Source organism: Dunckerocampus dactyliophorus, chromosome 11 (genome assembly GCF_027744805.1).
Source record: "Dunckerocampus dactyliophorus isolate RoL2022-P2 chromosome 11, RoL_Ddac_1.1, whole genome shotgun sequence".
NCBI lineage: Eukaryota > Metazoa > Chordata > Actinopteri > Syngnathiformes > Syngnathidae > Dunckerocampus > Dunckerocampus dactyliophorus.
In genome coordinates, this window is record NC_072829.1 from 11,287,466 (window position 1) to 11,303,604 (window position 16,139).

The 16,139-nt window shown below is 40.6% G+C and overlaps 1 protein-coding gene across 1 annotated transcript in view; it reads right to left on the reverse strand.

Annotated features, from left to right (window-relative positions):
- xkrx (XK related X-linked) overlaps positions 1-16,139 on the reverse strand; it is a 22,083-nt gene continuing 5,944 nt past the window's right edge. The window contains exons 2-3 of the mRNA XM_054791359.1: positions 2,265-2,524; positions 1-883 (exon numbers count right to left, since the gene is read on the reverse strand). Of these exons, the coding sequence (XP_054647334.1) occupies positions 6-883; positions 2,265-2,524 (1,138 nt within the window). The 3' untranslated portion in view covers positions 1-5. The remainder of the gene's footprint in view (positions 884-2,264; positions 2,525-16,139) is intronic.

Genomic DNA, 16,139 nt, shown 5'->3' on the forward strand with positions numbered 1-16,139 from the left:
AGATGTCAGGCACGTTCCGTAATGTCATCCAGGATGGCCGTCTCCTGCAGCTCCAGGTTGCTGTTGAGATCCCCCACTTGGGAATTTGGAGGGTCCAGCAGCGCCACAGGCTCGTCCGACATTAGCACCATGGTGGCGGCGGTGGAGTAAGATGGGGCCATCTTTCGCGCCCGCCCTGCCTCTTCAACGTCCTCTCCTGGTGTGCCTCGGCGACAGCAGATGCAACGCAGGCAGTCGTGGACGTTGTACTTGAAGAGGCGCCTGCAGGGATGGAAGTACTGGTAGAAGACCAGCATGAACAGCACAGCCAGGCTGTAGCAGATGAGCAGCTGGATGGCCAGCAGTGGTGCACACACGTACTCGTAAAAGTCCGACTTGAAGAAGTACCACAGCGTAATGAGGAGGAGGTTCTCCACGAAGCGGACGCTGTAGTACACTGCCAGGCGGTCCCAGCGTTGCTTCCGGTCGATGAGCTCCGGGTGGCTGAGGTCCAGCTGCACGGCCGACCAGCAGAAGACGTTGATGCAGGCGTAGAGCAGCGTGAACGAGCACAGCACCACCACCGTGCCAAGCTTGGAGAAGTTCTTCTCCACGTCCTCCGTCAGAGAGCCCTTCTTGGCCCAGAACTCGGCCCAAGGCAGGAAGAAGAAGAAGAGCAGGTTGGCCACACCCACCGCGATGACCCACTGGCTGAGCGCTGTGCTCATGAGGACCAGCGCGGTGATGCGGGTGGTGATCTCCAGGCCTCGCCACAGGATCATGCACAGGTAAGCCCACGGGCGGAAGCGCACCTTGTAGTCGTCGTAGCGGATCTGGATGGCCAGAACGCTGCACACTAGGGCGCCGTATATGATGGAGATCTGGGTGATGATCATCAGCGTTACTGCAAACACACACTTTAAGTCAGTACACTTGTTTCATCACAGTTTACACCAATTCTGATCCAAAAACTGCTAAATATTCTGATAGTAACCATAAATAAATGAACGAACACCTCCACTCAGGAACAATGTACCACATGGTGCCACTAGGGGGCTGTAAATGACGTTTATTACCAATGATGCCACATTATGACCACAGCACATAGACAATGGCATCTGTAAAGCTCAAGCAAAAGCTACTAACCAGTGTCCAAATAAATGCATGTGTGTATAATGTAGTTTATATTTCTTATATACATACTACATTGTAACATATAATCATTACAAATTACTATTTGTGGGTCAAGTATCTCATTCTTTTATTTGAAAGGTTTTATTTAATCAAAAAATGTAATTCAATCCATTTATTTGTATCAAAATATTTATAACAATTATGTATATTGTACATTTATAAATAACATTTAATATTTCACTAAAAATGTATTATATTTGTAGAAAAAGATGCAACATTTAATCTTTAATTTATAATTATGTGGAAAAATATATTAACATTAGTTTTTACAATGTTACTTAAAATACTTTTTTTTTTAAAAAGGAGGTTTTTAATTTCATTTAAAATTAATTTATAATTATTTGTGGGGGAAAAGCTCAAACATTTGTTACAGACATGCATTTGCATAAGTAAAGGCCTCCCCTCTAATCAATGCCTCACTCTCAATAGACGTTCCCTACTCCCTTCAACTGACTAAATAAAGACTCCTGGCCATTGTGTGAGGAAATACGATTATCTTTCAAATATAAGCTGAACTAGCACTCTGGGATGCCTCGAGGGTGCCTCACCATATTCATCTCATTTGTTTGACTGCAAAATGACAATATTGTTCTACCCTAGTCCTGTTGATGGTGTTATGTGCATCACAAAGTGGTGGCCAATTAATTTTTTTTTGTCCCCGCCCGTAGTTCAATCTGCTGGGACTGCTCCAATTCTGTCCCAAAGCAAGCGGATTAACACCTAAAAGGTACAAATAAAAATGTTACATTTGCACCTTTTATCTGGATCTGCACCAAAAGCAAAAAAGATTATGCGGCTGCTGTTTCATGTCGTTAAATGTATCAAAAACAAGCTGAACTACGAAGTTGCTTGTTTTTTTGTTTTTTACATGTTTAAGAACAGCCACTGACAGCATGCAATTATACCATTATTTGACACACACGTCCTCATGCATGCGGGCAAACTGGTTTAATTTCCTCCATGCTAGCGTATATACTAGCATCTATGTACACAATCTGGTGTTATTGATCAATGCCCCACTGCTCCAGTAGAGTATGCAACAGTAGTGTCATCTTCATGACACTCATGTATTATATGTCTTTTCCTCTTACATCGCACAGGCAGGATGTACTTCTCCTGGATGGTGGCATACAGTTGGAGGGTCAGCTGCGGCGTGGAGCCCAGGAAGGCCTGAATGACGGTGGTGCGCTTGAAGGCGTTCCTGTGTGTGGCCAGTATGCGCTCCGATCGGCTGATCTCGTACTCAGTCCACGTCCTCTCACCCCTCCCCAGGTAGATCTTTCTGGTGATGGTGACATAAGGCTCCTCTCTCTTTCCAGCTTTGAAATACACCACCAGGGCGTCAAAACACCTGAAACAAAAACAATAGTGCATGTAGTACCTATGTACACCAACAGAGGGCAGGGTAGCGTCACATTCAATTTTATAATGAGCAGGATGCTGTGGACTTCGATTTGATTGAGAAAATACGGTTTCCAAATTAAACTATTAGAATTAAACAATACTTAATAAACTAAATGAAATATATTTATTATAATATATTTAGAAATAAATCAAAAATACGTAATTTCATGAGCCTATTTGTGCATTACATTACATTAACACTGACTTCTATAGTGGCTCCATTCAGCAAACAATTACAAATAAATCTTTATGCACATACCACATGCACAAATAGACAAAAAGGTACACTATTGAAGATATGGGCCGCAAAGAGATTTTGACGGTATGAGAACCTGGGGCAAAAATATCATGGCTTATGACAGCTAAAAAATGTGTTATTTTGAAATACTTTTATTGAAAGATGAAAAAAAAAATCTGTATAATAGAACTTAATAGAAACTAGAAAATAATTTGATTTGAATAGAAGTGGAACCTATGCATGTAAAATAGTTGACAAAAATAACAGAATTATGTCTAAATGAATAATAAATGAAATGCAGTTCTTAATGCAGCCTCTAATCCTGCGACCAGGTCACAAGACCAAAAAAACCAAAGCAAAATGCAAATAAATGCAATCATTGGCGCAACAAAGGTCACAACATAAAAAATAATTTTTAAAAACTTGTAATGTTACGTTATTTCAAAGCATGGTGAATGTGCAGATCACAGCTTGTCCACAAGTGTTTTGGAATTGTTGTGTATTTGCTGAGTTTTTATTAATTTCTTTGTGTCACTTCCGTTTCCGGGTCATGTGATTGTTAGTAGTTGTTGCTTGTTGTTCAGTGGAGAGTGAATGGTTTATATGCTCCTTCAGCAGCAGACTGTTACACCCACGGTGTAAGAAGGAGAGGTTCCGCAGGTCCTTCATACCGACCGCTGTCAGGCTCTACAACACCTGCACCACCTGAACCATGTTGTAGTCACTATGTATTCTTTACTTGCGTATCTTGCTTGCTGCTGTAACAAGTGAATTTCCCCGCTGTGGGATAAATAAAGTACAAATACAAATACCACTTATCCTCAGCTTCTGTCTCTTTTGAATCACATCTCCACGTTTGGTGACCCCTGACTTAAATAATTGACTTTAGAAATATATCGACTGACAACGATGACATCAACGCGGCGGTACCGGTGGAATGGCGACACGTGTGCCTTCATCTAGTTTTGCCACCTAGCGCAACTGCTAGGCCTGTCACGATAAATCGATCAATCGCACGATAAATAGAAACAAAGTTGATCTTTTTGCCGGCCTTGAGAAATTGACATGTGTATGCGTGTTTGTTTTCTTCGTCTCCGTTTAGCACACAGGCTGGATGACAAGAGGGTTCACTCTGCATCGGTCTTACCCCTTTTCCACTGTAGCGAGCTTTGGTGTTGGTGCTGCATTAAGTTCGAGGCCGGGGTGGAACAGTGTAACCTGCAAACCGACTCGACACCGGTTTCATTTTTCTTGACCATTTAAATGAAAACACACAAGTTACTATAGTCCTTGAAACTGCACAGTATTTACAGGTAAAATATAGATATAAAAGGTGCAAAAATATAAAAATTAAGATGCAAAATGCACAACATTTTAACAAAGATTGCACATTGCAGACTTCGGGCTTGAGGGGAGCTCGCAGTGAGGGGAGGATGATCCATCTAATCACCATTGTTTTCTGACAGAAGGATAAAAACATATGAAACCAGAACACAGTTCCACAATAAATGTTATTTCTTACATGACTAAAGGTTTACAATGACAAGCAGACTAGTATTTACACCCAAAAGTGTGCAGTGAACATTAAACAAATACAACTTCTGGGAGTCCAGGCAGGTCTGACTTGTGCCTAGGTCTTCTTTTGTGATGGCCTCCAGGGTTTCGGTGGTGTTAATTGCCAGCATTGTGGTATTTAACGCACCAGCAAGCTGGCACGCCAGCGTATGTGGCCCAAAATTTTGTCGAGCTCCTCAAAATAAGACATTACTCTCCTCCAGCCACTGCCACTCCAACGTAGGTCTTTCTTTTGGACTCTGTCATCCTCCTTTAATTTCTTAAGTTTGTTATTTGTTTGAAAGACCGAACAAAACCCGCAGCAGCCATCTCGCAATTGATGTGTTCCAGTATTGGCCAGGTTCTTGTCGCCATTTCAAATATCTTCTGCACTTCTTCAGATGTCCAAATCAACAAGAGACAGCGGGTTTCCTCTGGTGTCCATGTTTTCGGAGCGTTTTCCATTGTTAGAGTTTGCAATGCAATATAATAAAGATGGAGGTAATTTGCAGACTTTTTTACCCTGCCCACCTCATTATGCAAACGGTTCGCCCACACGGCCCAGCAAACTTTCGGAGCCAAAGTTGAAACAAAGAAGACAGCTTCAGTTGGAACCAAATGTGGAACCATGACAATGGAAAACCAAAGCTCTGAGAACCGCTCCAAACCAGGCACAGTGGAAAAGGAGTATAAGTGCGCATTGGTTCTATAGTGGAATGAAAGGAGTGAACCCTCCGTCAGCCATTCAGCCTCTTGGGCTACTAGTGAGTGTTTTATTCAATCTTAAATATTATATTTAAATAAATATAAATATATATATTTATTAGAAATAACTATGAACTATTTCCTACATCTATAGGAAATGTATTTAGTTTTTAAAACATTAGCAATGGTGATGTTTTAAATTATAACTCTTTGAATACCAAGATGACAAACAAAATAAAACCTTAATATATAAACACGATACAAAAAATATTTATCGCTGTCATTTACTTGCTTTTATCTCCTTTAAGGTTTTCTTTCTACTTCATTTGTTTTCTATTTTAAAATGTAGTGTTCATATTTCAGTTTAAATGTAACATTTTATTTATTTCTCCAAACATTTGTTCTTTAAATACATTTTTCATTAAAATTTTTAACATAGATTTTTCCTTACTTGAGTTTTACTTTTGTACTTTATTTTATTTGTACTTTATTTATCCCACAGCGGGGAAATTCACATTTACATTTGCTCTTTAAATTTATTTTAAAGTTTGAACATTATTTGTTGATTCTTTTTACAATGGTTTTTAAACATAAGTTTCATGTAAATGTATATATATTTAAAACTAAAGCTGAAGTTCCCAAAGTGGGGTACCTGTACCCACAGGGGTACACCAATTGTCATTGTGGGTACGTGAATAAAAATGAGAAACGTTTATGAATGCGCCTGAATGCCTCACGGCGCAAGGAGAACGGAGCAGAAAGAAGACAGAGTTGTTTATTGCTCAGTGTGCAGCATATGAACAAATAAGTAAGGCTGATGATTATTTTGTGCATTAAGAGTGTTTAAACTTGAAGATTTCATTTATATTGTTCCAATCCCCGCATGACGCAGCGATGAAAACTTGTCACTGTGAGTGGGGGTCCCAGAAAGTGACATTTTATCGTCGGTTGTATGTATTTATGTACTTCGGATACTGCGTTAAGATCAGGAAGATCTGGGTTCGAATCTCCGTGTGGAGTTTGCATATTCTCCCCGTGCGTGCATGGGTTTCCTCCCACATTCCAAAAACATGCATGTTAGGTTAATTGGCGACTCTAAATTGTCCATCGGGATGAATATGAGCGTGAATGATTGTCTATATGTGCCCTCCGATTGGCTGGCGACCAGTCCAGGGTGCACCCCGCCTCTCGCCCGAAGTCAGCTGGGATAGGCTCCAGCATACCCGCGACCCTAGCGAGGATAGAAGATGGATGGATGGATACTGCTTTATTGTGATTGTTAAACTTTCCCCTTCAATTTGGTATGAAATTAATATGCAGACTTAAACCATAGCCATCGTGAGTGGACAAAAAAAGTGAAGCTCAAATTCAACCCATTCATACGGAAGAATACCAGTTTCAAAGTGGAATAAAATATATGTAGGATGATTACTTATCTATTTATCAGTGCTCATCAGAATGTGACCATGCAAAATACATATTTTTGACCCAGAATTAATATAAAATTAATTAACCAATTAATTATATTCAATATTTCAAGTTCAATATTTAAGTTTGTATTGCTTAAGTGTCCAGGAGTAGGGGGTTCATGGCTTCAGGTCGAATGTCTGAAGGGGTACACCACTGTAAAAGGTTTGGGAACCACTGCACTAAAGTATAAACACTACATCTTTATCTATAAATGAAAAAGTATTACTGTTTATCTGAAAGGATCTTGGCAATATAATGAATTCACTTAATGTCAGATCAATGCATTAAGACCTCACGAGTCATGTTGCTTTACTTCACAAATACCCTAAAAGGGTGTTTTATACTTATACTATATACTAACAATATATTATTAATACTAAACAGAGTTGTCATATCAATATTAAACTGAGACGGTTGTGGCGCCACCAGAGGGCACCCTGAGGAAAGTAAAGCTTCCTGAGGGATAAATAGATCAACTGAAACTAGGGTGTGGTCCTGTTTGCAAGGTGAATGCTCTCTGTGTTAAACTTGCATGACAAACAACATGCTATTCACACACTGTGAGGCACACCTCTCAACCCTGAATATACTTCAGGACAAGGTTGGGTAGTAGTAGTTGAAAAAAAAAAAAAAAAAAACCACAAAATGTGCAGTGATGATTCTCAGTGCGTCACGTGGTCTCACATCAGTGCTGGAATGTTAGCTGTCCCGCTGACATTGCACTGACACTGATCGTTTGCCGGTCCTGTTGGCTCAGCTGCTAAATTTACAGTGTGAACGTGACACGGTGCCAAGTTTGCACACTGGTCCTTGAACTGGGTTTGACCCAAATGTTGGAGGCTGCCAGGGAAAAAGTGCAGTAAGCAAGCTCTTATCTCCTCCCCCCCCCCCCCCCTCCCACCACCACCCCCCACCCCGCCTCACAGTCTGGGAGTAGTGCATACAAGGTCTTAGCACAGAGGCTGAGCAGAGCACTCTGTATAAATGTAATGGACTTGAGATTGATAAATGCATTAGGCGAGGCAGTCAATATGCTGACTTCCTTTTATGGATTTGGCTGCTGACTTTGAATCCCAAATGGAGCAAGCTCCTTTCAAAGAAAAATAAGTGACTTGTCTGTCGCCATTCTCTCGGTTGAGCGCTCAAGAAATTCTTTTCGTCAGCTCCTCAGCAAGATCATCCTGTCTGGGACCGCCCGACGTTAGCCCATTAGGCTTGATACTGCAGCAGCAGTACGCCCAGCTATACGTCTGTGGGGAAACCACGCCGTGCTGTGCGTGCTGGGACATGTACACACTGACACTGTAATTATGTCTTCTAGCTGGTTGGGTAGGCTCAGAAGACAAGTTGAAACACGATTGACCTTTACTGACTGCAGGAAAAAAAACAAGAAAATTTGCAAAAATTACAACAAATAGTAGAGCTTTCCTGCCGTCAAGTAACCGTGCAGGCAGTGCATGATATGCTGCTTTCTGCTATGCTTCACTGAACTCCTTCACTGAAGAAGGAAACATTGGACGTCAGGACCCAGACTTCACGCTTATCTGTCGACAAATGCTGGTGTCAAGTGGCCATGCAGAGATGATATTATAAGCTGCTTGTGGCTATGCTTTGCTGAACTCAGGAAGAAGCAAAAATAAAAGATTAGGACCCAGAGTCCACAAGTCTGCAGACAAATAGCATAATATGCTGCTTGCTGCCATGCTTCCGTGGATTTGGTTAGAAAGGGAAAAAAAAGACACTTGAATTTGCACATGTCTGCACATAGCTACAGATCGGACCAAGTATTTGCACATACCTTTGGACAAATAGTGGCCCTATGCTGCCGTCAAGTGACAGTGCAGAGAGTGTATGATAGGCTGCTTGCTGCTATGCTTCCCTCAACTCAGAAGAAGGAAAAAAAGGAGACCCAAGGCCCCAGAGTTCACACATACTGGCAGACAAATAGCAGCAGTATGCGAGTGTCAAGTGACAGTGCAGACAGTGCATGATATACTGTACTGCTTCCTGCTATAGGAAAATTAAGAAATAGGATGACTTTACGTCACATCACGTTTGACATGTAAATTGGTATTTCCGATGTCGCCAGAATAATCATAGAAATAAGCATCTTCACTCAAGACAGTGCATGATATGCTGTTTGTTATAACAAAATGTTGGACTTTTCTTGAAAAACAAACAAAATTTTGCACACTACAGCAACAATGTGGTAACGATGTCATGGCATTGGCAGAAGATGCCAGCATTTTAGGTCAGAGACAACGTCTTAGCATGCACTTGTAATGTCTGAGAGAGTGTAGACGACTGAAGATGTTTTACTGCGTAGCCATGAGCTCAGCTGTGAATATATCATCCCTGAGTAGCACAGGAAGCCAACATGCTGTGAGAGAGGCCATGTGGTTTACAGCAGCTTGAGATAAAACAGAGGAAGTGGAATGCAGGATGAATGCTCTGTTAGTTTGTGCTTACATGCTACTGTGTTGCTACTACTTGTTTCTAGTTTAATATGAAGTTATTTTCTTGTTGCACTTGAGTTTAGGCTCTTTGTAAACTGGTTTGAGCACATTCAACACACACCTGTTTGTTCAAACTACTCAATGACGATATCCCGTTTAAATGTCTTTTGCTCACAAACTGAGTCATGATCCGGTTACAGCACTGAAACGCCTCCTGGCACAACATTCACAAATATTGGGACACCTACAGGAAGTGAGACTAAAAGTTGGGACATTGTCAGATGATGTTTGTAAACAACAAACACATTGCTGAAAACTAAATATAACGCCTTTTTCTATTACAATTTCTGAACATTTCCTTCATTTACCATTAAATAAATCATTGATAGCCTTATATGTGTCATGTGAAAATGTTTCGCCTCTCATCCAAGCAGGGTTCATCAGTTCATGCTCAATGACTAGATAGGACAGCTCTAGGCTGAGAAATGGGTGCAAGATCCAATGTATTTATCCTTTAAAAGGGTTCCTCACATGATTCAGCAACTTTGCTTAAATATGTTACATATTGTTTGTAATTATGTTCTACATTCTTCAATTTTTCAAAGCAAATGGTAAATTCGCAAAAATGACATTTATAGTTCATGGTGCAAGCCTTGACCAACTAGTTCACAGCTCAGCGTCACTGCAGGACGTGACGTCATCGGGGGAACACCTCTCGAGGTAAATCGTCGACTTGGTTCAGTCTTCTTTTTATCAAAATAGTAGTCATGCCAAAATGTTGTGTTACCACTGATCCGAGTGATACTGTAAGTTTTTTTTTTCCATAACACAAAGTTTTAAGACAACAATGGACTAAGCAAGTGCAGAATGAGAGACAGATGGACGCCCACTTCGAGTTCTATCCTTGGCAGTGATCATTTCACTAATGACTGCTTCGAAGGAATTCCTTTTCAAGAAGCATTTGGCTTGAAAGTACGATATAAATGCATTTAGGAAAGGATGCTATTCCGCAGGTACACAGGAAAAAAACAAGACAACGAAGAATGACCACTACGTTGGCACAAGAGAATAAGTCGTGTCTTGGTTACATAATGTCTACTAAACACTATTCCACAATAGCGACAAGACTGCAGCGCATTATACATGTTATACAGTATAAACATCTTTTGACAGAGATATGTTTACTGTGGGGGGGTGACGTTAATCGTCAACGTGAGGCCACATGTATAGCCATTAAGACAGGCTATAAAAACTACGCTATAAAAACTAATTCCTTTACGCTCATTAAGAAGACAATTTAAAACAATAATTGAAGGATAAGCAACTCCAAGGTAATTAACATTTACCATTCTGTGTTTGAAGCTGACCAATCTTCATCTCAATCTCTTTGTCATGTGACAGTACTGTACAGTACTGCCGCCCGGGGGCCAGAATACTACATATCCCTTGTATTGCAGTATGTTTTGACTAATAAGAAACCATAGTCTATCTCAAAACAGCCATCATTTATTTTGTAATTAACTTTATGAAAAACTGCCAGATATAGAGGGAAAGATAAACGAACTGTGATATTGTGAGGGACGACTGTATTGGTCAGTATATGGGTTTTCTGTAAACACCAACATGGAGGCCTCTGTCGTCTCCAATGTGGACATCACAGTCCAAAAAAGCCAACTTAGTGTTTTATGACATCCTCACGTGTGAACTTGTTTTTGATGTTTGCTGGACGATAATTGTCCTACAAATTATTGTCAATAATCAATTTTATTGAGAACATTTTCTCAGACCATTTTTTCATTAATTTTAAGGCATAATATTGTGAGTCCATTAAATCAAAGCAATAAACTTTAATTTCTCAAGAGTATTTAACATTGTAATCGGAATGTCAAGAGGTTTTAAATAAACTAAATTAAACAAAAATGGACACTCAGTCTTTGTTAGCAAAAATTGCATTTAAATAAAAATTACAATAACCAAAAAGCAATAAAAAATAGACCCCGTGTCTCTGTTACGAAAAATACGCCCACTCCAATAAGAAACACACACAACAATAAATACAATAAATAAAATGTAGTATCAAGTCTCTGTAAACAAAACTGCACTACATTGGGTATTATTCTTAACAGGAAGGCTTATCATATAGCAAACAACACTGTCTGTGAATGTGCACCATTTTCGTTGTTTTGTTTATATTTACTTTGCCGACCAAACATCTCAGTAAGTGTTGCCTGTCGGGTGAAGGCTCCGCTGCACCTCCAGCTTTTCCCAGTTGTGAAAACTGGACAGGATGGTTGTTTGAGACCCCCTGCTTCATCATCATTGCTTTCCAGCAAACGCCACATACCGGTTAGTCGCTGTTCATGCGCTCACCTTGTTAACTGTGTTTAAAACCGACATATTCCCACATTGGGGCTGTGGCATTTGACTTAGAAACCATCGCTTTTATGCCTTCATTCATATATGCGTTTGCTTGCTCACGATGCTAACTTGTGCTCACGCTAACCTGGCCTCTGTGTATCAGCTCACTCGCAGCCCCGCCTCCACCTACTGGGACAAACAGGCTGAATGACTGAGAGGAGGGTTCACTCTCTCTCCTTACACGCCAGTATAGAACCAACGTGCCCAGACAGATGCAGGGTGAACCCTCCTGTCATCCATCCTGTGTGGTAAAGAGAGAGAAGAGAGTGGAAAACAAACACGCATGCACATGTCAATTTATTGAGGCCGGCAAAATGATCAACTTTGTTTTTATTTATCGTTTGATTAATTGATTTATTGATTATCGTGACAGGCCTAGCTGTTCCCTTAAAGGGTCACTGACATGATTTATCAACTTTGCTTATACAGTCAAACTTGTCTATAGCGGCCACTAGAGGGAGTCTGCAAAAGTGGCCGCTACAGGCAGGTGGCCTCTATAGACAGGTTGACGTCCAGTTTGAATGTTGACCAGTAAAGGGGGAAAAAAAGGGGAAAAATAATAATGTTGACCAGTAGAGGGCACTGCGGATAAAAGTTGTACAGCACTACTAGGCTTGTTATTATCATGGTTCATGGTTTTAATTCATCCTGAACATGCATATGAATCAAACAGTAGCACATCACATAGTACAATTCACAATTTTGCATGTCCAAAAAGGAGTAGGAAGAAGCAAAGCTTATTTAATCCTACCCCTCATCAGTTTCACATCAGTTGCAATACATTTATTCACCTCTTGTTCTTCCAAGTGTACTTTGTAGGTCTACATGACAATGTAGTGCAATCATAGCCAAGGTTTTTACTTACTAAAAGGAAGCTAGAGGCTTAATAATAACTGATAGAATATATCCACGACCCACAGAACAAAGCTGTGCTAGTAATGTCTTATGCTTGTTTTTAATATTTTACTTTTTATACGGCAGAGTGTCATTACAGCTTTAGTTCATCAGGAAGTGACGGGAAGTGACGGTGGGCGTCCCGAGCAGGAGAGCTAGGCTCAGTGCTAGCTGTGAGTTTCGAGAGAGTTGGGAAGTGTGTTTATGTTGGCGTGGATGTAAAGTCCTGCAGTGTTCTCCGCTGTTAATAAAGCCATTAAAGTGCATCGGCGACGTGAGTCTCTCCTTCCCCACAACAAGCAGCATTACAGTATTGACGAGTGCACACCAGGAAATAAACGGTGTCACTTGTTACAGGCATTGGCTGGACAGCTATGTAGTGGGGCTTGTTTAACCTCTGCCTTGTGGGCAAGCAGGAAGGAGAGACGATGCTGAGAGATGTGTGTGTGTTCTGAGCTGCTGTCTGGTGGCTGCGTTCAATAAATAAAGTTGGCAGAAGCAACAGGAGAAGTTTCCTTCTTTGCTTCGGAGCTGAATAACACTGACAAGTTAACAGACTAGTAGCGAACGGAAAAGAAGACGGCTTTGTTTGTGTCGAATACAGAAAATGAGGACTTTGATGGGTTTGTGGATGAGGATTGATCAAAAATAATGTGAGTACATTCTAAAATACTCCCGCTGCCGCATGCATGCTAGCGTATGTTTTTTTTTTTTTTTGTAGCGTCGCTGGGAGCACGTCCTGTTCCCAGCCTACTTTGCGGTAATGTTTTGGTGCAAATGCTCTTAAAGTTACATGTTTGACCAGGAAATAGCAAGCTTAAAAGAAGACGGCTTTTTTATGTGGAACAACTGACAGTTTGTGTGGATCTTGTGAATGATTGTGACTGAGCTAGGACTCAGTAATTAAAGTTTACACACGACGGCTTCATTGATTGAAAAACAAAACTTTTTCGTGCATAAAGCTTCTACTTGAGTCGATAATTTGGCCGCTATATGCGGTCAGATATTGACCAAGGGAGACAAAATGGGTGGCCGCTGGCCGCGTTGGACAGGTGACTGCTATACACAGGGTCTATAACATGTAAATTTGCTGCGGAGGATTTTTCAGCGGCTGCTATAGGCAGGTGGCCGTTCTATAAAGGTGGCCGCTAAGACAGGTTTGACTGTATATGTTCTATATCAGGGGTGGGCAAACTTTTTGACTCATGGGCCACATTGAGTTAACAAAATTGGCCGTAGGGGCAGATTATATATTTGATACACGCACACAGTCCACCTGGAATTATTTGCCTTATTTTGTCTGTAAAAGTGTCATGCAATCTGCTATATGTCCCAATTTTCCGGAGCACTTTTAACATCAGACCACATCAAATAACAAAATGTAATATTACAGTGTTTTTTTTAAAGAGTAAGACACCCGGAATGTACATGAATAAAGGATGTGTGATGCAAGTGACATTGGTAAAGGCGCAGACCCATTTACACTCGTTAAGAAGCCAATTTAAAACAATAATTGAAGGATAAGCAACTCCAAAGTAATTTACACTTACCGTTCTGTGTTTGAAGCTGACCAATCTTCATCTCCATATCTTTGTCATGTGACACCTCTGCATCAGACATGCTAGTTCCATCGTCAGTGGTTCGAAAAAATATGGCTTAATTCCATGTTCTGCAAGTTCTCTATTTCATCTCCGAATGTTTCTTCCTCCTCGAAAACTACTGACATATCACACAAATTTTTTGCTATAATCACTATAAACATCGTGTGCCTCAAATGCGCAATGAATGCAGGTTACTTCTTCATCTTTCTATGATAAATGCATTTCATTCATTTTTGGCAGTAAATTTCTACTGTAATTTTAACTCCACAGCATGAAGCGGCTTCATTTAAAGCAGTGCATGATACGGTGTTTGTTTCTATCAACTCAAGATGGAAAAAGCATGTAAAATTTTTGTGGCTTTTCTGCAACACGTATTCCAAAACAAGGAGCGTTGGTGAGTGTTTTTGAGTCATGCCAGTGCATGGTATGATGCAAGCAGTATCTTGGCATCAACTCAAAAAGCAACCAAATTTTTCTCCTCAGCATAACTCACAAGATCACGAGATAAAAGCATTTTGCATTTTCTTTGTTTTTATGGCTTTTTTTGCGACACTTATTCCAGGAGAAAGCTCTTTAGCGAGTAGGTGTTGGTGTCATTCCAGTGCATAATATTACTTTTCTTTTTAATGGCAAATTTCCATTGCAATTGCATTTTTAACTTGTCAGAATTACAGTAAGTGTTTTCATTCAAGACAGTGCAAGACAATGCGTCATATGCTGATTGCTGCTACGATCTCAGGATGAAGTAAAAAAGAGACACTGGATTCAAAATGTGCACAAATCTGCTACCAAACAGAGGAGCCATGTTGGCGTCAATGATCAGTGATCTTCGGTACTTTATTGATGTCATGTGATGAGCTGCACTATTCCAGATTCCTGCGATCAACACCGCGATGCTACAAATGCACATTCTACTGCTTCATCTTCAAGTGTCCAATGTTTGTCATCGGTCTTAATTCAAGCAGCTGATTATAAATAAATAAATGAGCATAAATATGACATTTTAAGTTTCAGTCTGTCTGATGCAGCTCTCTTGAGATGACCAACTGATGTGCACCAGTATCCGTTATTTAGATTAGATAGAGAACTAACCTCATGGCATGCTGGTATGTGGCTCAGGGTGCATTCACACTTCTAACTTGTCATGTTTGGTTTGGTTAACACAAACTCTTGGTGCGTTTGCTGTGCTAATACGGTTCATTTTGTCGAGTGTGAACGTGATCATCCGAACCCTGGTGTGCACCAAACAAGCTGACTGAAATGTATGTTGTTTTTTTTTACTGCGCAACCTTTGACAAAAATGCTAAAGTGTTGAATTTTTAGTCAGAACTAGAGCACCCAACCTCAGCCAGAAAGAACATATCTTCTCCCACACGTAAACCCAGTGCTTTATCTACCTGGAGGCTCCCTGCTGCCAAATCAAAGCACAAAAGACGGCAGCTATCAAGTATCAAGATTTGAATTTCAAATCACAACAGTCTCACCTCAGACTCACACCCTCTGCCAAACAGGTTGCATATGTCTCGCCAACACACTGTGCGTGATGACACTTGACTTTGACCGCTCATTACCTCGTAAATAAAACCGGACCGTGTTGTTATTTCTGGACGCTGTTTTGCGGCAACAAATTCGACCCCAATTTTAACTTCCCACTCATCAGCTGTCTGCAGCACTGTGGTGCACAACACAAGCATTAATTGTGAAGGCTGACTCATAAAAGAATGCTTCTGCACTATGATTTCAACATAAAAGGAGTACAGTAGAACCTCAAAATTGTTATTTCTTCCTCAAAGGGTGTACAATTTGAAAACAAACAGCTCTGTTCAGCCACTGTCAAAGGATTAATTCAGTGCATTTAGCATTTTTTTTTTGGGCTTTCTGGAACCCCTATTCCAAAAGTAGGGGTGTTAACAGTTACTTAAGTGTCACAACAGTGCAGGATATGCTGCAGTACAGGCAACAAATTCGACCCCAATTTTAACTTCCCACTCAGCTGCTGTCTGCAGCACTGTGGTGACACTCTGGTGAGGTCGTCCATGAACAAGCCCTAATTATGAAGGCTGGCTCATAAAAGAATGCTTCTCCCCTATGATTTCAACATAAATTGAGGACAGTAGAACCTCAAAATTTTTATTTCTCCCTCAAAGGGTGTACAATTTATAGTTACTTAAGTGCCACAACAGTGCAGGATATGCTGCTTAGTGCTATGAACTCAAGATGAAGGAA